The sequence below is a fragment of the Chaetodon auriga genome, chromosome 12 (assembly GCF_051107435.1).
Source record: "Chaetodon auriga isolate fChaAug3 chromosome 12, fChaAug3.hap1, whole genome shotgun sequence".
NCBI classification, from domain to species: Eukaryota; Metazoa; Chordata; class Actinopteri; order Chaetodontiformes; family Chaetodontidae; genus Chaetodon; species Chaetodon auriga.
The window spans coordinates 17,198,949-17,222,789 of NC_135085.1; the positions used below are offsets into that span (position 1 = coordinate 17,198,949).

The following is a 23,841-nucleotide window of genomic DNA, read 5'->3' on the forward strand; positions in this document are numbered from 1 at the left end:
GAGCGGAGCAGCAGACAAATGTGGATGGGAGGAAGCCGTCAGCACCATAGTAACCATTAATCACCCAGGGCCATTGTGGTCCTGTCCTGTATACGGCACCAGTGCAGGCAGACAGAGAGAAAGAAGAAGAGAGGAAGAGGCAGAGGAAGAGGGAGAGGGGGCAGGGTGGCTGCAGGGAGAAACAGGGGCAGAGAATGGTTGGGGATCAGCCTGTATGTCCACCTCAGCTCCTGCTGCGGGGCTGGGGAGCAGTGCTGCTGTCTCAGTGCTTGTCCTCGGTGTTCTCCCAGATCCCGGATCCTGAGGTAAGAACCTGACACATCACCATGTCCTCCACAGGTCTCTCTCAGGAATATTCTGTGTGACGGGTGCAGGTGTTGTGCTGTTTAAATGGTAGCTTCATGTGATGCATACTTGTTGTGTGGTCTTCAGAATTGTTGCCTGTCTCACTTGATGAGGAGTGAGTGAACATATGTTGAAACCCGATACATTACACGGTGTTACGTGAACAGCTAAGACTGTATTTAAATGGACGCAAACAGGAAGATCAATGTGACGAGTCCTGGTACGACAAGTTGTTTTTGTGCTTTTGGGATGAAGAGAAGAGGGTTACGTTGCAAAGATTATGACTACCACCATAACCTGACGACAAAAAACAGCTGAAATCTGTTTTGTTCTCTAAAAACCAAGGTAATAAAATAATTTTGCTTCTGAAAAATAAGCAATTTACTTACTTTCTGTACAGTACAATGTAGAAACGCATGCCATAATATCTCTGACGAAACATTCCTTTATATTAAAAAGAATCATTAGTTTTATAATATAGACGTTAGAAACAAATTATATAAACAAACTAGCCACAACATTACAATAAACTGCATAATGAATAATAATTAAAAACCTGGGGGGAAATGGATTATGAGTAATCCTATAGATTACATTTCTGCATACAGTTTTATGCAGTACAGAGGCCACAGATGATAGATCCGGTTTATACTAACCTGGTCTACACATGTGACATCCACTGAACTTTGCTCTGCAGCAAACAGACACTTGGACTTATTATAGCACGTCAGAGAAAGCTCAAGAAACTTCTAGAAACCCGCTTCCTCTGGCTGGCCGTGTGACGCGTTCACAGCTTTCAAAAAGTGGAAAAAGAGAAGCTCAAGTCGGTGGCAGAAGATGCCTAATGAATACTGACAGCCACGTCAATGCTCCCAGTCTCTACAGGTGTCAGACAGTGAAGGTTCTTTGGGTAAAATGCACAATGAAGTAAAGAAATACAAGCACAATTTCAAAACTTGGCTCAGGAGAAAGAATCTTAACACTTCAGGCATGGTACAGGTTTGTACACACCCTTTACACAGGGTATTCTTTTGTGAGCCATTATGTAGTAATTTGTCCTTTGCCTGTATCCCACTGCTGATTTTTCTATTTTTAGATGTTAATCCTCTTTTCAGTTATACTAATCTTCCTTGATTAGTCCCTAAAGATTTTTTTTTTTCTGAAAAACTTAACACACACTGGATGAAGAATGTCCAAACATACCATTGAATATGTAATGAGCAAACTAACCAGCCAACAAACTGCACTGATGCAATAAATATGGGTGTGCAATGATTAACATGAGGAAACTTGAGGTCAGTTTGCTTCTGAGTTTGTGTTGTTTGTTCCACCAAAAGAAAACTTGAGGCTTACAGCCACTAATCCCGCCACATGGAACGCCCCACCAGAGGAAAGGACTTAGCATGACATAATCACTCTTGAGGCTAAAATTGTTATTATCAAAGAGCAGTGCTAAATATCTCCATCAAGGCTAATCCTGCGAATCCTTTTTCTGTTTCACTGCATAAGGAAAGTGAATGTAATATGCATCCATTTTCTGATGCATCACTTGTTGGTTTATGGACTTAAGTATAGAGTTTCCAAGACAACCTTGTATCATCCAATCAAGTGATCGATACACTGTAGGCAAGGAGAAATCCTCACAGTGATTCTATTATGGAACTGATGCTCCATTGGCAAAGCGGTGATCCAAGCTATTGATCTACCACAAAAAGAAACACACAGGTTTTTTATTTGATTGTTCCCCAATCCTCAGCTCTGGTAAGAGATGCTCTGAAATAGGAAAGAGAGTGTTTTGGACGCTATCAACTGCACTTTGTGCAGCAGAAGATTACAACATCTAAGACCATGGTGAAAAGAGAAGAGAAAATGACGAAACAGTCTGGAAATCAGCCTAGTAAGGGGAGATTCAGGTGGAGACAGAGCCACAGAAACCTGCAGGTTACGTGGGTGTTAGAAATGCTAAAGACCTTTTCACATGTTTAGCAACAAATTTGCCGATGCCTGAAAAAAACTTTTCTGTCAGAAACTGTTAAAGAATTAGATAAATAATAAATGAAATGAAAACATCATTCCAATCCTGTATGAATGGATGCAAGCTTGATGTCATGCATTAACCCTCAGAGTTCACAATGAAAGGTGAGGCTGTATAAAGATGTCAGGTGCATGCTTGAGGACGGATTGCACTGAAAGGAGACTGAAATTATCACTGAACAGTTTGACCATGTGACACTGGTGTGATAACTAGTGATTAGGGATCCATGTTCAGAAGACTACAAACTGCTGTCCTATTGGTTAATGCATGACTCATATAGATTCAAACACAGTTCATCATTAATTCATTTTCACTTCAAGTCAGACCTTAATTACTTTACTGACACTCTGCTGCCTAAAGATCAAAGTATGACGCACGCAGAAAACTGGGCAGAGTTCTTCAATGATTCTCATGTTTACTCCTTGAGGTTTGCTCTTTGTTGTAAAATCCCCAAAAAATCAATGTTGTCTTTTTCTGCAGCTTTTACCCACAGATCCCCCAAAGAAGCCAGACCCCGTCACCTCAGAGACCGTTGTTTTCTGGGGGCTGCGATTGTGGCAGGTGATCGGCATCTTCTCGGTGTTTGTTTTAGCAGTCGGTCAGTATGTCTCATGACATTCTTTTGTTATCACCTTCGCAAACCAAACAGGCAGCGATCTTTAGTAACTGCAGGCCAAAGATATCTGTGCAGTCAATTACGGGTCCACAGTGTGATTAGTGGTTTTCATTCCTGTCAGGAAAGAGAGGTGTTTCCAGAAGTGAGTCATCTGTGTAATAACAGCCATTGTAGAATGAGGGAGCAGAAACTCTCACTTTGCTTTTTATCCTAATGGCTTTAATGTTGGGTTAGACAAAATGGGTCAAAAAGCAGATGTTGTTTTCTATTTTTGAACCAACAAACTGTGCAATTATGTAAGCATATGGTATTACTGAGACGCTGTCTGATTTGCTACAAAACTGATGAGAGGATATCTGGCCTAGTTCACCCAAAATTTAGGAAATACTTTCTCACCTCTCGTGATATGTAGCCATGCAGAGAGCTTTGGTTTTGACGTATACACCTATGAGTTTTCTGGCTCAACCCAAATAGAGATGAATAAAACGCTACGTGTCTCTGCACTAAGGCACAGCAGTGTTTTGAGCTACATGCTAAAGTCAGTTTGCTAGCATAGTGACAATGCTAGCATACTGATGTATTGTAATTTAGACTTTGAAAAATGTTGTAGTTACTAAAGTGCCATTGAAATAAACTCATTGTGCCCATGTCCCCCCCCCCCCCCCCCCCCCCCCCAGTTATCACTCTGTGCTGCATATTCAAATGTCGAATCCCGAGAACCAAAAAGGAAATCGAGGCACGGCACGCGCAAAGACAGGCCGCCAAGAAATACGCCAACACATTAGAGACAGTGCCACCTCTGAATGAGCTGACTGAGATCCCAGGATGTAAGTACCTCTAATATCTTTCTAATACTAGTATGACTATATCAAACTGGTCAGCTAGTTACTGATGTCTGATGTCGACTGTGGTGCTTTCCTTGAACGATTCTGCTTGTTGATTTTTGGTTGTGCCGCCGTTTCTTTTGATGTGCTGTTTGAAGCCGCAGAAGGAAACTTCAAATTCTGGTGGCTCCAAACAGATAAATTTTACATTAAAGTCCTGTGAGATCAATAAACCGCACAGAGAATCTTGAAACAATCTGTGATTGCTTCACACAAAAGCACAACCTAGCACTCTGAAAAGCAGCAGAGATAACTGAGTCCAGCTCTCTGTGGATGGATGGAGAGCTAGGTTTTGGATTTGGGTCTCCAGACGCGTATTAAATACCAGAATTACACTTTTGCAAATCCACAGACTTACAAGACTGTTCACTGTTGTAGTCCTACTTTATGATTAAGGCTAAGAGGACAGCTGTCGTTTTACATAACATCTTTTCTAGGGCAGCTTTAATTTCCAAAATTTTTACTGTCTCTTCTTTTCATCTCAAAGTGTGCAGCACTTGTTTCAATTCTTCTGCTCTGTTTTCTGCTCTGTTGCACTAAATGTTCTCTTCTCTTCTCTTCTCTTCTCTTCTCTTCTCTTCTCTTCTCTTCTCTTCTCTTCTCTTCTCTTCTCTTCTCTTCTTCCAGCTACCCCTGATGCTTCTGCAGTACAGACAGTCTCTGAGCAGGTCCAAAGTCAAAGTGCTAACAATAGCCAGCTCTCAGTAGTTAGGGTCAGTGAGGAACACCCCAGCTCCCTCACTTTGTCAGAGACGGGATGACTTTTCTTCTTTCTGACCTTTCCTATTTTTCTTATTGCCTAAGTAAATTTAAAAGCATAGTGCATACACGGTAGCCACTCTAAAAGTCCTCATTGTGCATCAAACGCCTACATCTTTATCCTGCAGTCAGTCCTTAAACGCTGTTGCGGCAAATGGAATTTAAGAAAAACATCCGAGTAGATTAAAAACACATCTCATTTTTAAATGCTTTCCACATCACTTTTGAAATGCACAGCCAGAAAAGTACCATTTCAAATTTCAGATCTGAATACATTTCAAATCTTGCCTGAGGGTGGGTTTGTAGTGCAGCACTAACTATGTGCAGTAGAAAAGGAATCTTTTACTGTGGCTACAAAATACAGATTGTGCTGCTTCAGCAAATATGATTTCTTTAGAGCAGCTGGACTTTTGTAGTTTCGACTTTTCTATTTTTGTGAGGCTCTTTCTCACCGCCTAGACCTTTTTAAAATAGATGCACGTATTTTGCTTCATGCATATTTGCATGAAAATGTCAAGTGTTTTGGCTTTGATATCACTGAGGAAGTCATGAGACAGAGAATTGCTGTCATTGTCAGCAGTGAAAATGGTAATGCATGCAGCATGCCTGCTTGGACTCTGTGTTTGTACCTGTGTGTTTGCTTTCCTAAGACTCGCTTTGAATAAAGCCAATCATTCACACTTCTCCTGCTAGTGTAAATTAAATATGATGACTGATGTCAACAACGCTGGTCTCATCTGTGATTAAATGTTCTGGTTTTTCTCATTCTTTTCTCTTAGGAGTTTGGTGTGCTGCCTTGTAGCTACTTAGCTGTGGCTTTTTCAGGTTAAAAAATATGACAAATGGGGACTGACATCTGTCTTCTCCTGTTCCTCTCGATGATATGTTACCCGGTCATGTGCACAAATACGTTCATTGGTTATTGTGTGATTAATTATGGAACAAAAAGCATCGAGCTGTCAATACGTTTTTCTCGCATGATAACTGTGTCAAATAAGATCACATGGTTAACCTACTGTGGTGAGAGCATCCGTATCTCTTCAGTCTCGAGTGTCACCACACAGAGTTGATCCCGTGTGCACTGGAGTAAATGCTGTTCTGTGACTACATAACTAATCGACCATGTGGCTGGGAGAGGGGCTGAAGGGGAGGTACACTGACTGCAGCCATCAGAGAGAGTGAGGTTAGCTGCTCTCAAGCATGAACTGAAAACAAACCATACTGTAATGTTTGCTTCTGAAACATACAATAAAATTTGACAAACCAAATGACCACATAGAGAATGTAGAGTGAATGCAGTGTCTTTGAATATTGAGTAGCAAAAATCTAAAATTCATAATCAAAACTTTCTTATTTAAAAATGCAGGCTTGATTATGCAAAGCAAGAGCACAATTAGAAAATGTTCTCCCACAGCAGTCAGTAAAGACAGCACCGAATGCGACTTAGCAGTCAGTTAAATGTTGCAAATGGAGATCAAGAAAGGCGTCCTCTTATCTTCTGAATGTGTGCATGAATACATCTTTCACACATAACAGAACCTTTTAACACTAGTCTCATGTGTCTGCAGAAAAATATCCTTTGGTGCATTCAGGGACAAAAAGAGTGGGTGATATATTATCAGCATTTTGGCTCTTTAATACTCTTTATACAGCACATATTAATTCCTTACTCTGCATGACTTTATTCTATAACTGCAAGGCCATTAATGAAGAGCCAATAACCTCCTAATTACTGCTTATTGATCAAGTAAGCAAGTTGTTGTACATAAATTAAGAAATTCAATAATCCTAATCCCCCGAATAAGGAATTAATAAATGCTTTATAATGACTAATACAGAGCCTGAATAATACTAATATAGATGCTAATAAGAAACTAGTTAATGGGGAAAATACCCTCATACATACAGTAGTTGTGTAAAAGTCAAAACTCTATTTAGATGTCTGAAATTCTCCATTATTAATTTCTCTGCGCCTCCATTTACACATATGCACTGAACTACATACACCAAGCTGTTAAAAGCATCAACATATGAGAAAAGAAAGCAGAGAGCCTTTCCAGCTTCACAGCCGCTATCTGTCGCAAACACACTGAGAGAAAACGCACTTTCATCCCTCTCTGTCCATTTACCTCACAAGCACCCACATAACCATCAAATAAAATACAGGGACAGTGTCACCAAACAGTTGTTGTGAAAACTCTAACACATTTTTCACACATCTGTCCCCAATAGCTCTGAAAGGGCAGCGAGGAAAAGGTCATTTGAGGTTCACAGCACGCCGACTGATGAGTGACAGACTTGCGGAAAGGAATTTGGTCTGGTTACAAGTCCTGTTCTGTTCCTCGTGAAGCATTCTTTGTGATATCAGTTAAGCACTTTGTTGCTAACAGACATGTCACTTCTGACATTACTTTTAAATTCTGACAATCATATTGACAGACTGAGCTGTGATTTTTTTTTTTTTTTTTTTTTAAAAAGCCACAATACCAAAATGCCCTCAAGTGCTACCAAAAATTCTACCAGCTGCTTCTGAGCTGAACTTTTGGCATTTATTCGTGGTGTGAAGGTGAGGGCATTTATTCTTCTACCATGCACAGTATGTTAACAACATATAAATAACAGTTATCCATAACCAACCCAGACTTTAAACCATTATAACAATGGACCATTTCTCCAAGTTCTGTCAAAATCAGACAGGTAATAATGAAACGAGAAGAACAAAAGGGGCGACACAAACGTATGAGTGCAGGAGAAATGCATGGGAGTGGACAACAGTTTCAGAATTCAGTCAAAACACAAAGAAATCTATTCACAAACTTCTGACGGTTGGTTGATTATTTTAAGTAAGTGGGATTCAGCCAGCACAGTAGAACACAAGCCTAAAATAATTGGTTTCTTGACCCCCTTTTTTTTTTTCTTTTTTTTTTTGTGTACCCAGTGTCTCTGCAGCATTTGCTACTGGGAAAACCAAAACCCCTCCAAAAAACAGCAACTGGAATCTGATACATTTTCACAGCTTTTAAGGAATTGTTGCTGAAGTGTAAAATCACATCAATGTTTCTTACTGATTTATAGGTGTAATTTGTTAAACCTGCCTGAGGCCTTACACTTTTTTTTCCCCTGTTAGCTTAGTGTCAGCTTTCATTTACAGTTTTTCATGTGGAGAAGCTGTCTGTCAAATCTGACGCCTGAAAGAAAATGCTGCGGCCTCAAATGTTCCAAGGAATGAACTGAGAGTGCCTTTTTCTTTTTCTGAAAGCTGAAAAGACTAAAAGACTGCCTGCAGTTTTCATGAAACAACAAGGACATCTAATAATAAGAATTAAAAAAGAAATGAAATGCGGCATATTTTAACTTACCAAAGGAAAAGGCTGCAGGGTTTACTCTGCATCTGCTGTATAGGTTAAAAGCTTTCGAACATTCACTGGGTCAAAATCTCTCCATGCAGGCAGTCCATGTTTTAAGATTATCTGTGCATGTATAATTTTAGGCGTGAAGTTCATTACTGCTCTCAGATCTGTCTGTTAAACATGCAGTTATAGCCAGCAGCAAGCGATCTTGGATAAACAGATTGGAAACAGGGGGAAACAGCTAACAGCTAGCTACATAAACAAATCCACCTACCACATACTACGCATCTGAAAAGCTCACTAATGCCTATTTCACACTAGACAAAAAAATCCACCAACACCCACTGACATCTGGCTTTTGTCCTCAGTGGAAAAGGGTGCAATCAGCACTCATTCCCATGTGACTGACTCTGCAGCAGTCACGGGTGTTTAACAGCTCCAGCGTCTACCGGCAGTGATGGAAACATGACTGGTGGGCACGTTCATTTTCACCCCATTTTCAGCACGACGATGATGAGTGTTGAAGTTCTGGACGTCGGTGTGTAAAGATTGTGTGATATCAGACAGAGCTGTGAACTCCTGACACTCCCTTTCCATCTCATTATCTTCATCTCATAAAAGGTATAATAATAAAAGGTATCATCTTAACCATGCAGACAAGAAAACAAGCAAACACATTTCTGAAAAATGTCAAACTCTTCCTTTCAGTCCAGAAGAGATATTCTACTGTAAATACGAATTTCATTGCATTTGCTGATTAAATGTACCTTTCCCCAACATCTGTCTGATAACTTTAAGGAGATATTCCTCCCTGCGACCTCTGTTAGCTGTGTACAGCCTCAGGGTGTCCCCTCCTGAATAATAATGAGAAAAAACCTTGTCTCTGTCAACACACAACTTTTGTTCTCTATTTCTCACCCAGAGTGCACTTCGAAAAATCCCATTAAAATAATAAATAGACCATGTTTATTAGAACAGATACAAACAGATGTTCCTTCCTTATGCAACCTACTTAGGCTGGCATTCTGTTGGATTCAACTCCCCTTCCAATTAGCATTAGGGCCAAGACCCTGATGGTGCCTGATGCTGCCATGAAGCCGTTAACCTTCTATTATTTTCTTGTTTTCCTGCAGCTGCAAAAGCAGAAGAAACTGAGGAGGTGACAACAGTCTCTGGGAAAGTGGACGCCGATAAAGGAGAGAAGAAGACCAAGGAGGGCAAGAAAGAGGGCAAGGGTGACAAAGAGGGGAAAGGAGATGAAAAGAATGCATCAACAAAGAAGAAGGGTGAAAAGGGTGAAAAGGAAGCCACCAAGAAAGAGGCAGGTGAAGGGAAAGGGAAGAAATCCGGAGAGAAGGGAGGCAAAGGAGAAAAAGAAGAAAAAGGAGGCAAAGCAGGGGCTAAAGGAGGAGGCAGAAAAGCTCAAAAGTGAACTCTGCCTTTCATGGACAAACTGCATCATTTCGTATTTTTCCACTGCAAGCATTTTGTGCACTTTTCTAAAATGACATTTGTATCATATATAAAATAAACAAAAAGACTCATATATCAGAAAATGCATCTTTTTCTCGTCCAGAATCATGAAAGTTGCAAGAATATCAGAGTACAGTAAAATTATAAATTTATTGTCTTATTCACAATTCACTGATGAACATTAGCGACCAGAAAACATCATCCTATTTTACTCCAAGCTTGCACAGATATCTACAACTTGCCTACATCACTATGGAGTGATGAGAAGGTGAGATGAGCCTTCAGCAAACACTGCCCACATACCATATCTAAAGCATGACGACCAATGTCGACTCCACTGAGTACATTTCGGCACGAGATAAATAAAAGACAACGAAACACATATTATACTTCTATGAGAGGTATTTGAAAACAATAAAATACAACATTAGCTCTATGATTATTGGCCTTACTGTACACTTGATTTCAAAACACAATCATTTTACATGATACAATCAGAACAAAATACTGTATTATAGCATATTAAAGTGCTCAAATATAATTTTCCAAGTGTTTAATTTTTAACAAAAGATCTTCTGAATTCTGGATTATACAACAGTAACGTAACATTTGCTTGCCCAGTTGTACTTATTGGAAAGCCAGATTGAATATGAAGAGCAACCACTGCAGTCAACTGCATTCTTAAGTATGTGTACGAGCTACAGCTGTACTCCTGAATGGAGCACAAATTCATTAAAAAGTTTCCAGAGAATTTTGAGAAATGAAGTAAATACCAGGTAAAAGAAGCAGGTTAAATATACAAAAGTCTTACATGTCTGTAAGATACTGTATTATCAAGTGACAAAGGTTTCCCTCAACCTCACTCATTTTCTTTTTCCATCACTGTGGGCTGAAGCCACCTGTAATAAACGTTGAAGCCAATCCACTCAACCTCCAGTGAGCTGCAATAAAGGCCGATCCCACTGGAAATGGTAAAGGTGGGTCCATGAAGGGCCAGAATGCAGTTCCACTGCTGACTGGTCAAAATGCCTTACAGTGTCTTACAGGCTGTCAAACAACAGCTGGAAGTTGTCTGAGTGAGTGGTCAATAATTAATTATTGCGAGGTTGGAGTCTTTCTGGATTTTTCTTATTGCCAAGAAAACACCAAAACCATCAGTTTGTTAGTCCATTAGTTTCCTATCATGTCTTTTCTCCAAATTTCGTTTCTCCAAATCTTTAAAAACAAAAAACTTTATTACACATTTGGTATGCTACTGAAGGTGTCTGCAATAAGCTACAGTGCCCACATTCATCATGTAAAAGTGTGTCTTCTTGATTTTATTTTTTACAGTTTTTGACAACAATGGAGGCCTACGGAATATAAATGAGTTCATCGTTGGCTTTGTTTTTTCAAGGGATTTGTTGACAAGAAGAAAAATACAGAACATTACCAGATGTATCCTTTAGACATCTGCTTCATGGGAAACAAGTGTGTTTGTGAGGCTGTCTGATTTACTTAAAGTAACGTGAAGTATAAGTCTGCTGGATGTAGGCAGCACAAACTGGAACAGACCAGGCTTTAACCTTTCAAGGCTGAGTTGAATCACACACCTTAATCAATCCAGCATCAGGTGGAGCAAACTGGGAATCAGGGGATTTGAAGCAGAATTCAGCCAGAGTGTGAAGCCACCAAAAGAACACAACAGCAAGACGGCTGAAAGAGCTTGTCATCGGGTGGCTGTCACGACTGTATGATGTAAAAAAAAAAAAAAAAAAAGTGGGATAACGTGTGTGTACAAGAGCATATAATAGCTGAAATGAATGTGAGCTAAAACTCCATTGAGCTGATCTAAATCACTCCAGCAGACACATTAGTCCAAACCAAATAACAACTAATTTAGCTCTTGAGACCAAGTTAAGTCAAAAATTATGGAGGATAAATAAATGGAGGATTAAGAGCAACAAAACTGCCTTTAATATTAATGGTCTCGGCTCATTGTTACTAAGCTGCTGAGTGTTGTGAATGGTTTTCTCATTAGCTTCACTTCTGTTTACATGAAACTATTTGTAGAATATTCAACCTGTGAGGGCGCTCTATTTCACACTTATCATGACAATTTCCAACACTGACTACCAGTAGCAATTACTCTCTTTTTCTTTTATTTTGGAGGGCAATTTTAAGACTTTTTGGTCACTGTAAACAAGATGACGGATGAACATACAAAGACATACTGCGAAATAACCTTCTCTCTGGCAGCACGGCATGCCTTTTCTCTTTGGTATAATAGATGATGTGACCTCACCTGCAACACATGCAGGTTAGCTGCGGTAAATAAAAAGTTACAGAGTTTAAAATATATTGTGGAATGCTTCATTAAATGCTAGTCTGAATGCCCTCTGTCACCTGGAAATACTGTATATTCACCAGTTTTGTTTAGGACTATATACATAATCAAATATGGCAAACATTCCGTAAACAAACACATGAAATATATATATATATATATATATATATACACACTGAAACATAACTTTATAACATATCCATACACACGAACACTATTAGCTCACAATTAGAATGTATTTCTGATCTTTGTAAACATTGTGACTTGTATATATACACATCAAAAAGCAGCATAACACTGGACTGTCTGTAAAAATGACTGTGTGTTATTCATTTCTGGGTTTTCCTTCATATCCACCACAAATGTCACTCTTGGAATTCCAGCGGAATTGGAGATTTTCTTGGATTCCTCATCAAATTAACATTCCACTGGAATATACGAGCGTTTCCTGCACCCTGTGTTTTCAAATGGGGTCTCTTGCTTTGAAAAATGTGTGGGAGCATAAGATACCGGTTTTGTCAGATTTCCATAAAGTTTTACCTCATTTGACACTGAACCCAAAGGGAGAGACAGTCTTCAAAGAAATATTCTTACTTTGGCATCACGTTGTGAGGGTATTTTTGGAGAAAATTTGAATATGAAACATTCATTTGAACTCTTCGACTGCTGTTGTAATTAAGAGAGATGAATACTGGGTTTTTCTAAACAGCGAAAACTGTACAACATTTTGGTAAAAAAAAAAAAGATTTAACACAGCCTTATATAACACACCAACATCCTCAGAGAAATGCTGACCATGCTAAAACACCACTTTAAAACTATAAAAATAGGTGTGCAACAACAGAGGACTTCAATTACCTGAGTACCTTCCCTTTTACACTGAAGTGGATTTAAGTCAATGCAGAACAGATGAGATCTCATGCTGTGAAAGCATGAACAGATGCCTCAAAATAGTAGCATTAATACTTTTTTAAGCCTACATTTAGTCTACTCACACTGTCTTAATCTTAAATCTTGCTGATGATGCACACCAAGCGCACTCAAAATCCACCCGGCTTTTACATCGGCGGTTAAGGCTGTTCCTGTGAACCACTGTAACTTTTGACGTATGCACAAAAGCAGAGCACAAAGATTTGCTAAAAAAAAAGCAACCAGAAGAAGAACAAGATAACAACAGTTACGGCAGTGGAAAAGCAATAAAAAACGGCAGTCTGTTTTCATCTTTTTACACATTCACTGTGGCAGGTGGTTGGTGAAAGAGTTGAGAGTCAGATGAAGGCGGCCCAGCTCACGAAAGTGATGCACCCTTTTCGCCTTGAGCCACATCAATCGGCAATGTTCTGGCTCAATTCACAGGAGAAAAAACTGGCAGTGTCGATGCATGCAGTCATCCCCTTCAGACCATCCTGAGACTGTTTCATGGTTTGTTTTTTTCCCCCCTGTTTCATCCCTGCACGCAGCCGTCCTGGAGGTCACATGACTGTCTCCCTCTCCTCCTCCACCACAGGTGAGGGTTTCTCGTCCTCGCAGGGCCTCGTGTGAGCCGAATGCTCCTCGTCAGGGATGTGAAGCTCCTGTCCCGATGACGGTATGGAGTTCTCAGAGACAGAGCCGTTCTTCACGTACCCGGGGAGATTCCGGTGGCCGTTGACCGGCACCGGCCCCAGCCTCGTGGTGAGGTGGAGGGCCAGCGGCCCTCTGGCAGTGACGTTGGTGACGCTGGTGTGCGACACCATAGGTCCATAGCTGTAAGTGTTACTGCCGCTTCGAGCTTTTCTTTTGAAGTCCAGGGCGAGATTCCTCCTGTTCCAGGACTTTTTGATCTCAGCTTGCACCTGAGAAGAGAAGAAGTTATTTAACCGTATAAGAGCTTTAATATCATGCAGGAGTTTTTGGTTAAAATGCAAAGCTTTCAGAGTTCTTACCTCTCCGTTGCAAAAGCAGTAAATAATTGCCACTAAGAATCCCTGGAAAAGAGTAGAGAATGATTTGACTCACATCATCCATGAACTTACAGGCTGGCTATCTTTAGTCTGCAAAATGACATTTGCACTGCATACTTTCATATTTACTATGATTTTAAATCATCGGCCACCCATCTCTTCCTCTTGATCTTAACTAAGATCTAACCACAAACAAATATCTCAACAACAAGCACAAACTGATCCCTTCCAGTGTTTTCCTGAAACGTTGGCAGTGTTTCCGCTGATAAAGACAAGCCCTGAGGAGGTGTAAAATCCTGATAAGGCGGATCAGATTTATTCAAGTTGAAAAAGTACATTAATATTCATTAAGACTATGAGAGCTAAGTTCTACCACTGCAGCTTTACCTGGAAGGAGTTGAACAGCATCTCATAGTGCATCTGGATCAGCCAGGGAACTCCAGACACCTCTGTGTACGGCATGGCATTGAATATGATGTAGTGGACACCGAAGAGCGGCATCAGCACCAACGTGGACTTCAACAGTTTTCTGTAACAGCAACAGAACAGAACATTTCATTATTGTTAGCAAAATTGCATACGTTACTTTGTCAAACCTTCTGCACGTCACAGCGCTAAAACAGGAACTGAAAACAACAAATCTAACTCATTTAAGTCATTTATAAAAAAAAAAAAAATCTTTCCCTGTTTTCAGCTTGTCAAATGGGAAGATTTGCTGCTTTTATCTGTTTTAAATCATCTTAAACTCAATATTTTAGTCACTATCATGAGCATTTTTCACCATCTTTTAATATTTTATCAGCTAAATCTATTAAATGAGAAACACATCTGACTAATTAATCAGTAGCTTGCTTTGGTTCTTGACAGTCGACGGATTACAATCCCCATTTTAGAACCTGCCTCATGATGCAAATGTAATCAGAGTAAATTCATGGTTTATCACGCAGGTTGTGATGCGGGCAACAAGTACGTCATCTGATGAGGCAGCTGGTGAGCAGCCTGTCTTCGGAGGGGGGGTCAGAAATGAAAATGATCTTGCACTATGCTCAGTACCTGTACTGCTGTCTTGTGTCACACCTTCCAGCATTTGTTTCTCGTAGTTTAGTTGCCAAGACTCTGATGATGTTCAGAAATAACACAAAATTAACCTGAGGAGAGAATAGAAACATAATGGTAAACCTAAGTGTAACTTCAACGATAATAAGGTGTTTTATCCAGGAGCTGTAATGCCACAGGTGCTCTAAAACACTGTTCTTTCCCACACAGCAGGGGGGGAAGGTGCAAGCAGGGAGCATGCACTCACCACTACAGCCGCCAGAATAGGCACTTGATATATCCATTTCAAATTGCCTGCACTCAAGTCCCAGCACCTGCAGTAGATAAACGACAACAAAATGGATCAGCAAGAGACAAATAAGGATCAAACTCGAAGATGTGACGATCTGTGTCACTATGAGGGCTGTAAGAATGACAGCTATCATTTCACAAAATGTTTCACACAAGACATTCATCCTATCTGTACGAATAGATCAATCTGATGGGTCCAAACACAAATATATGACACCATTCAGAAATGAATTCGATTCGTCAAACTACTGTAATTATTTATGAGATGTTTCCAGCCCTAATTCCTCATGAATTGATTAATTTCTCCTGGGTTTCACATAAAGCTCCCCTCACAATCCAGGGCTTTTGCAGCTCTGAGAAGATTCTTTAGTTTGCACCAACATCTTGAAATAACAAAATCTGTGCTTTTTTTTTTTTAGTCGGTATGAAAACAGATCTCTCAGCACAAACTGTCACATGTCATTACAGGGCTATAGCTCTCAATGAGGACACTGAGGACATCTTCTCTTTGTTTAGTTTTTCTCTACTTTTGTAATAAGATCTGTGGACAAAATGTACAGATGCAAATGCCGCCACTAACTCCTACTGCTGGATGTACCTGCAGAATGTTCTGTTTTCCTCCTGACTGAGAAGTGAAATATGTGCTTTAGTTTCGCTGGACAGCTGCTGAATACCAGCTTAGCCGTAAGCTCTCAGCTCCAGAGTCTTCAGTGTTTGACCATGCTTTGGGACCAGTGTGGAGACTGCAGATAGTGCCCGTAAAAGGGGATTTAGGGTCCCTCTTGAGGCAGTTTTCTCCCTTGACAAGGTCTGCCCATTCAAAAGTGATCGGTGAACCCACCTTAATTCTTTTTAGTTGCACTAAATCTTCAGTACAGAAATTCACGGCGTGTTTGGTTGACTTGTTTCACAGTCTAAGTCTTTGAGATACCAGATCAGCAAAATATAACTACTGATGCAAAATGTACTTTATCATTAACTCTGTTTGCGCCTTCTTTGCTTCATTGAACTCATCACCTTAGCATTCCTGAATTAAAGCTTAATAAGAATATAATAATGTGTATATTATTTTTACAGATCACTTACTCTGTGTCTGCAAACGTGGCTCTCACAGTAGCCCAAACTGTCACAAACATTGCAGGTACTCCTGAAAAATAACATCAAAAAGTATAACCATCAATATGAGAAAATACACTAAATATTTCTATAAGTCCACCATTTTCTCATATGGGTAGAACCTGGGTAGCACAGCATCCACATTGTATGCGCTGTGCTTACGTAATTTATACGCACAGTGTGTACAATGCAGGAACTGTAAAGCCCATTTTCATGCAAGTCATTTTCCTCACTTTGTTAATAATACAACTTCAGCATGGTGTCAGCAAAAGTTTTTGCATACTAACTGGACCATCAAAGCTTAAATACTTTACCTATGGTTTAATTTGCATAGTGTTAAGTCCACTAATCATATTGTAATCACGTGCACGGGAGTAGAATGTATATGAAGCAGAACTCACCCCATCCAATCAGAGTAAATCCCCATAGATACTTTCTGTCCGAGAAGAAGGTCATGAAGATGAGGCTGTGGAGGTACAGACCCTCCACAAGGATCCAGTAGTAATTGGTTGCCAGAAAGTACATGAACAAGGTCACTACAACCTTGCAGCCAATCTATACACAACACACAAGGAGAACAGAAACATCACATTTTTTTAATAACTAAGCTTTGCATCTTCTTCATCTCTCATTTCTCAGTGGAGTCAAGCAATAATCAAAGAGTCCAGAACACAAAAAACACCTTTCAAACAGCATGCGGTCACACGTCATTACATAGCTGGGAGGGAACAACAAGGTTTGGAAGTGGACTTTGTGTTGAATATTCCACTACAGATTACTGAATACAACTCTTTGGTGTAACCTGAAATAAAACACAGCCCATTACATCAGACAGCTGCAGCTGCTTCTGCTGCTAGAGACCTCACAAGACCAAGAAAGACCAAGAAAGTGGATCAGGTCCCTACAGTTCTCAGAAACACTCGCTTCCTGTGTGTCAAAGAAGACGATTTTAAAATACTATTGGTTTAAAAATAACTGAATGGCAGTGAACATTTCTGACCTGCTGCTGCATTATGAACACTCCACCTGAGACAGGTTTGCTTTCTGTCCCCTGGGGTCAAAACTAAGCACGGAGGAGCAGCATTTGGCTTTTATGCACTGCATATCTGGAACAAACTCCCAGAAATCCCGAGAAGCTTGAGATCTGCTCCAACTCGCAGTTCTTAAAATCAAGACGTTTCTCTTTGCCATTGACTTTTATTAAATTAGGCACCATTCAGTCATTGCTTTGTGTTTCTTTTACATCTCGTATTAATGCCTGTTATGTGCTACAAAACACTTTGAATTGCTATTGAAAGGATAATTCATGGATAATTCTCCAAAAACACTCATAAGGTTCAACGCTTTCAGCCACACAAGCAGCAAGGGTCTCAGGGCGGCAATGTCAGTCTGTTGCCATTGTCATTAAAATTTTGTGGAGACACTCTCGGTCCCCAGACGACTGAGTTGATCCATTGACTTTTCTGCTACACCGCCAGCGGGTCAGAGTTGTCAGTCAGTGAACTGGCTTCATACCCCAGGAGTGGCTCACAATTTTGTGTAGACATTCGAGGAGGATGAATTGTAAAGATTTAGTTGATCCCCTGACTTTTCTTCTCATTGTCAAAAACAAAACAAAACATATGTCCAATTGCTGATTATGGACTTTGGTTTATGATCTGCAAAAACTAATGCCATTTCCAGCACCCTCAGATAAACTTTGTCTTTATTGCTAACAAGAAAGTGTTAGCATGCTAATAGGTGAAACTTAAATGGCAAAACTGGTAAATAATATACCTGCCAAATGTCAGCATGTTAGCATGCTCACAGTGACAGCGAGCATGACAGTGAGCTTAGCGCTTAGCTTATGATGCGGATGGATGGTGTGAACGTTCAAGTGAGCTGGGTTTGGAAGGAAACTGGCTTTTGTAACACAGCACGTACTCCTACAGATTGGTGCAGCCTGAAAACAAACGGCATCTTCTAATGTCTAATAGTTGGATAATCAATAAAAATGTTCTCTGAACAAGCCAAAAAAGAAAAACCTCAGGTGATACCTAAAGAGCATCTGCAGGAAAGCAATGTGATGAGATGATATACAGCATGTGTAAGCATGTGGATTTGTATTTGTATTTGAATTAAAAAACAAAAATAATAATGTCTGTGCCTGGACACCTTTTCAACAAAGTCGTCTAACACGTCTGTTAAATTCAAATTTATTTTAATTAGACCCTTAATGCTAATTCTGACAATTTTCAGTATGCTAATTATGCATTTCAAACTAATTTCAAGTAATCAAGAGCAGGGTGAGAGAGGCATTTGGGCGAGGTGGTTGTGAATCACAACATTAGCATTAGCATAATGAAGTGGCTAGAGAATAAAGGAGAGGTTTGCATTCATTCCTAGAGACGTGCTGAAACTGGGCTGATCCAAAACCAGTAAGGACCTGCCATACTGCCTGCTCAGGGCCGAATTTAACTGAACAGTCGGGCAGTATTTAATTCTATTGGCAAAATTGTACGCCACTGTTCCTGGGGATACTGGAATACTTTGCCTTGAATAAACGAAAAAGCTGCGACATTTAAGAAATGAAAGGTAGTACTTTAGGTCATGTTTATATGTCATTTCTTTTATATTTAAGTGCATTAAGAGCACATGTACCACACATGAAGCAAGGACAAACAATGAACAGACATAAAGCATTTGTTTGAAAACAGAAGGTTGTTTGAGAGAATCAGCCTGCAATATACTAACAGCAAACTTTTCAAACAATTTAAAGGCATTTGTACCTGAGTTATTGGCAGTCTGTTATTTCTCTCTCTCACTGTTAATGTATGGTATGCAGCGCTGAAACTATAGGAGATAGCACAGAGTAATACAAGGGTACCAGGTCTTGAAATAATATTTTAGTTGTCAGTGAGTCTATTTGATACTTCACATGAAACAAAGACAGAAAAAATCAAAAAAAATCAAAAATTGAAGGTTGACGTGGATGATTTGCTCAAGACGACAGGCTGTGTTTTTTTTTTTAAGAAGTGAAAAGATGTGAATGAGTCATCCGAGTGCGGAAACCTTCTACATGTCAGCTCCTTAATGACTGTTAAGACAATAAATATAACCAATAATGTACATCTTGTACTCAGGAATCAGAGATTATTGGAAACCAGGAGGTGTCACAGCTGCAGCTTTTGTGATAAGGATGCATGTTTTAATTGGTTCCTGGGCTGTGTGAATTTCCCCTGGGCCTCCGCTGGCTCGTATTGGACAGCAGTGGAAAGATGCATCACTATGTTAACGTTACGGATTGGGTTAATTGAAAAAAAAAAATTAATTAATCAATTGAGTGAAAAAACGTCCAGGCTCTAAATGAGTGTCCTAAAACTTTGCCATTTACATAGAATACTGAAAGTGACATTTGTCGTACTATAAATTATTTGTGTTTGGAGAGGGGTTAATAACAATGCAGTGACTATTATTGCTGCGGTATTGACAGTGTTGTGTGCAAGTCACAAGAGGTCACACTGATTTAGTCAGCCATTGATTTCGTCAGCCTCCAGCTGTTGCTGCTGTATTGTCATGCCTTGACTATTAGAGAGCAGCACCTCTCCTCCCAGCACTCCTTTCTCTCCGTACTGATTACAGTCTTACACACAGTCTTTCTTGTCGGTTTATATTCTAACAAGCACTGTAGAGCTACAGCAGGCGTTTTGCCATGGGGCAGTTTTTTTTATTTGAATTTTGTACCTTTAATGCAGATGCAGGTCTGTGATTTGATTTTCTTTTTCTGTGAACATTATCTTTTCTTTTTAAATTGATTTAAAAACTGGCTCACCATTGAAGCTTTGCCGCAAACCTTGAGCAGTGTAACTTCCCAGAATAGACAAGCTACAATAAGCCGAGACGCAAAAGATGGATGTGTAGGCATCAGACAGGCTGATCAGATATGATGAATATGAATGAGTCAACAGGTTAAACAGGTTTAATACTGAAAACCTTATTTTAGCACCTAACTCTGTGTGCACCACTATCGGTGAAATAGCCTGGTTATAGAAGATCTTTTTCATGTAGATTTACAAAGACTATGCATTTTTACTGACACTGACAGTCATTTTAGGTCATTTTAAGCCCAAAAACTCTTGAAAAGGTCTTACTTACGACACACTCTACAGTAGACAGCATGCACAAGTACAAACATCTATGTTCCTTCATAGTGTCACATAAGTCACCTACTTTAATGAAGCAGTTTTAAACCCAGTATATCTCAATCTGGAGAAGCCCAGGATAAAAGTGTCAACTAAGTATATTGCGCAAACTGTTTGTTTGCGTATTAAAGCATGCATGAAAAGTACTCAGTCTTTACCCATGTTTTAAACTTGACTCTGAAAGGGAAAGCCAAGCACTGGCCTAGTAAAAGCTTGGCATGGTGACAAAAAGTACAGTTTATTTGCTCCAGCACTGGAAAAGCAGGTGAGACTTTGCAAAATACCACTTCCTCTTTGGAAGCAAAACGCCTAACGCCCAACTACACTACCGGCCAAATTAGCTACACACGTAATGCAATCAAGCAAGGACGATTCCAATTATACTTTATCTGGAGATAAACCAGAAATCCATTATTGACCATACTGTGTATTATTGACCATTATCCTACCATACACAAATGCTGTCTATTACATGAAAACAACAACTCCTATGTGTCTTATTCCTTGTTATAGCATGTAGTGCATTCTCTATGTTGAACCCATCTATGGGTGTCTGCTTATCTGTGTTGTTGTACTTACAAACTGTGTTTTGTTGGCTGGCGGTGCTTCAGTGATGGACTTGAGGTCTTCCACTGTGACTCTTTCCATGTTCTCTAAGGCTGATCCAGAGTAGAGCACAACATCTTTCACGAAAATGCTTACTGCTCTTAGCATGTAGGACACAAATAGGTGCATGTGGATGTAGTTCCTGGTGCAGTGTAATCGTCTGGGGAGAAAACAAACAAGAGCGGCAAGGTCAAAAGATGGTTGAAAACGGTGTCTGTGAGTGTTCGTGTGCACGAGTACGTGTGGGCTGCCACACCTTCATGTGAGTGTTTTCACACACACATGAACAATACTCATCCTAATTAGAGCCAGCTGAATTCCACGCTGACTATAACACATTCTTGAGATTTAGGGGCTCGAAACGCACAAATATTGAATTGCTCAGCTCAAAGCGAGCTGTAAAAACGAAATTGCAAGCATGTGTTGAGAAAAGCATGCAAATTTCCTTCCAGACAAGCGCAAGTTCATCTGTCAAAATTTCTTCCAAAACATCCTGTTTGAGCTTTTACTGTGGAGTGGGTCTTTGAGGTCACGATCCAGCATTGGAATCAGGCTGTTGGATCAATGGCCATAAAGGTTACATCATTACAAAGTCAATGATTAATATTTATGAATATTCTTAGTGTTTTAATGAATTCCAAAAGCCAACTTGAACTAGAATATCCTTCTAAATCTTCCACAATTACTGGATGCTGAAATTAGCCCACTGCTATCCATTATTAACTCTTTCTTTCTCTAAAGCCTCATCAATGAGCCGAATGTTTCACAAGCTACCCTCAAGAGAACTACTGATTTAGGAGCAGTGGGCAAAAAACAAATCTATGCGTACATTTCCCAGGTGAAAAATACCGAACACAACTGCTGATGTGAAATATCCCTTTTCTCCCCCTGGAAAACATTTATGAGCTCTCCTGTCTACAAGCTGACATGCTGAAGGGGAGACATGGCTGGAGTGCTCCGGAGCACGGAGCCAGAATGTCAGATGGGCCCCTGGGATAACTTATTAAACTCATTTGGCCCATAGATTTCCTGGTGCCAGTTGGGAGCGTTCCTGAAGCCTTCTGACTGACTGCCTGTATGGTAAGTCACGCTGGTGGGAGCATTGGTAAACAGCGCCTTCACATTGATTCCTGATATTCCCTATGCTAAACAAAATAAGCAAATAATGACACATCTGCCCTGCATTAATCAGAAGTGAAAAAAATGATCAGACCGCAGCACAAAAAATGAATTCAAGCTTGTTTTAGGGTTTTTCTTCACCATAAGCGCTGCTGCCACCAACGCAAGCAGGGTATAAGAGATAAGGCTGGTGTATAAAGCATCTGTAGCAAATCCTTTTATTTCTCATATTTCTGCAGTATGAGAAGGAAAAAAAAGGCACTCAGTTGTTCATATCTTTATATGTTTCAGTGGGGGAAGAAGGGACAGAAGCACACACTTTTTTTGTCTTAAGAACTACAGTCTTTGTAAGCTTGGCGGAATCACAAAATCAATATCCAAGCTTTGGTTGTTTAACCTGAAATCAGCATGAAAATAACAAAGAACCTAAATGTCAGACAATGGAGAATGCATTACGGCAAGCCTGGAGGCAGACCCCTCCTCAAAGGTACATGTATGATAGTCACGTTAAAAGTCACAGCAAAAGTCAAACTGTTTGCATGCTTCATGCTGCTGCCGTGATAGAAGATAAACTGCATTGCATGGCTGTGCAGCTGTGGCGAATTGCATGATTTCATGATAAAGCCTCTTTTTTTCCCCCATGAAGTCATCATGAAATGAATATGCTCTCTGCTTCACCGTATGTGTGCGACTGAGAAAACATTAAGAAACTGTGCCATCACGCAATCAAACACTTAAACTCCCTGTTTTAATCCTGTCTGCAGTTGCTCTAACCTTGATTTCTGACCCTGCATCCAAATACCTCTCTTGGGAGCATCTATGGTTGATTGAAAAAGTTCCATTGATGGCATCCACTCACCGGAAATATCCCAAGATGAGGACGGCCACCATGAGTGACCCCAGAGAGATGGAGTATCCCACTGTGTAGATGAGATACAGACGGTGAAAGACCTCCTGTTGGAAGAGAATAACCAGAATGTTAGAGCAGCAAAATGGATGAAAGCACGCAGAGCATATCCCCCCATCACTGGAGTGCAAGTTTGAGAAAAAATTTAATTTTGTATATTTATACATAAATACAAGCAAAACATCTACTACAAACTCTACTAACATAACATAACATTTACTAAAGGAATGTGAAAAAAAAAATCTGGTAATCTTATATCATAGGACACCAGTGAGCACCAAATGTATCTCAGCCTTGGAAAATCACCTGTATACTGGCAGGTTGTTACTCAGTGTTAGTGATCTATAAATAATTGGTTTACAGTTTTTTGTTAGATGTTAAAAGGATTTGGTTCAGCACACTTAGGCTTTAAGTTTTAGTGACCACATTACTTTTGACAAGTGGTCTTATTACAGAAAGCTTCTACAACGTGGAAACTGAATACACAGCCAAAGAGGAAAGTTCCCAAGTATTCACACTCTATTGGCATTTCCCACCCAAAACTTAGCTTCAAAATGTGTTAACTTCACTGTGTTTGAACACACATTGCCACTTGGTGACAGGAATGTCTCGGGCACCCAGAGGTTTCTGATGGAAACGCCATTTGACATGGGTGGCGAGGCTGAGAAAGGCTGGGTGGGGCAGTCTGATCTTCCAGCAGTGAGCTGGCAGCCAGAGGACACTGTAAGGGGAGCCACTAACCAGACCCTCTGTAAGCCAACGTGCTGAAGGGGCCAACAGCCCCGTGTGATGTAACCAGATACTCCACTGCTGTTATCATTTAGCATGAGGATC

General features: G+C 40.1%; 2 protein-coding genes across 2 annotated transcripts in view; one reads left to right on the forward strand and one right to left on the reverse strand.

The window, feature by feature from the left end:
- tmie (transmembrane inner ear) lies at nt 1-9,421 on the forward strand. Its single transcript, XM_076745072.1, has 4 exons — nt 1-305; nt 2,861-2,978; nt 3,674-3,823; nt 9,123-9,421. Exons 1-4 carry the CDS (start codon nt 195-197, stop codon nt 9,419-9,421), a joined length of 678 nt encoding a protein of 225 aa, XP_076601187.1. The 5' UTR covers nt 1-194.
- Nucleotides 9,422-9,624: 203 nt separating this feature from the next.
- The window catches only part of pth1r (parathyroid hormone 1 receptor), a 46,282-nt gene continuing 32,065 nt past the window's right edge, over nt 9,625-23,841 (reverse strand). The window contains exons 5-13 of the mRNA XM_076744076.1: nt 22,960-23,054; nt 20,955-21,141; nt 16,596-16,749; nt 16,165-16,225; nt 15,035-15,101; nt 14,785-14,879; nt 14,119-14,260; nt 13,714-13,755; nt 9,625-13,623 (exon numbers count right to left, since the gene is read on the reverse strand). Coding sequence (XP_076600191.1) covers nt 13,261-13,623; nt 13,714-13,755; nt 14,119-14,260; nt 14,785-14,879; nt 15,035-15,101; nt 16,165-16,225; nt 16,596-16,749; nt 20,955-21,141; nt 22,960-23,054 — 1,206 coding nt within the window. The 3' untranslated portion in view covers nt 9,625-13,260. The remainder of the gene's footprint in view (nt 13,624-13,713; nt 13,756-14,118; nt 14,261-14,784; nt 14,880-15,034; nt 15,102-16,164; nt 16,226-16,595; nt 16,750-20,954; nt 21,142-22,959; nt 23,055-23,841) is intronic.

What these genes read in the sequence shown, in the direction of transcription:
- tmie (XM_076745072.1), top strand. Translation starts at nt 195, where the DNA reads ATGGTTGGGGATCAGCCTGTATGTCCACCTCAGCTCCTGCTGCGGGGC. An exon ending in GGTGTTTGTTTTAGCAGTCG is followed by an intron (nt 2,979 to 3,673) that starts GTCAGTATGTCT and finishes CCCCCCCCCCAG; the next exon opens with TTATCACTCTGTGCTGCATA. An exon ending in GCTGACTGAGATCCCAGGAT is followed by an intron (nt 3,824 to 9,122) that starts GTAAGTACCTCT and finishes GTTTTCCTGCAG; the next exon opens with CTGCAAAAGCAGAAGAAACT.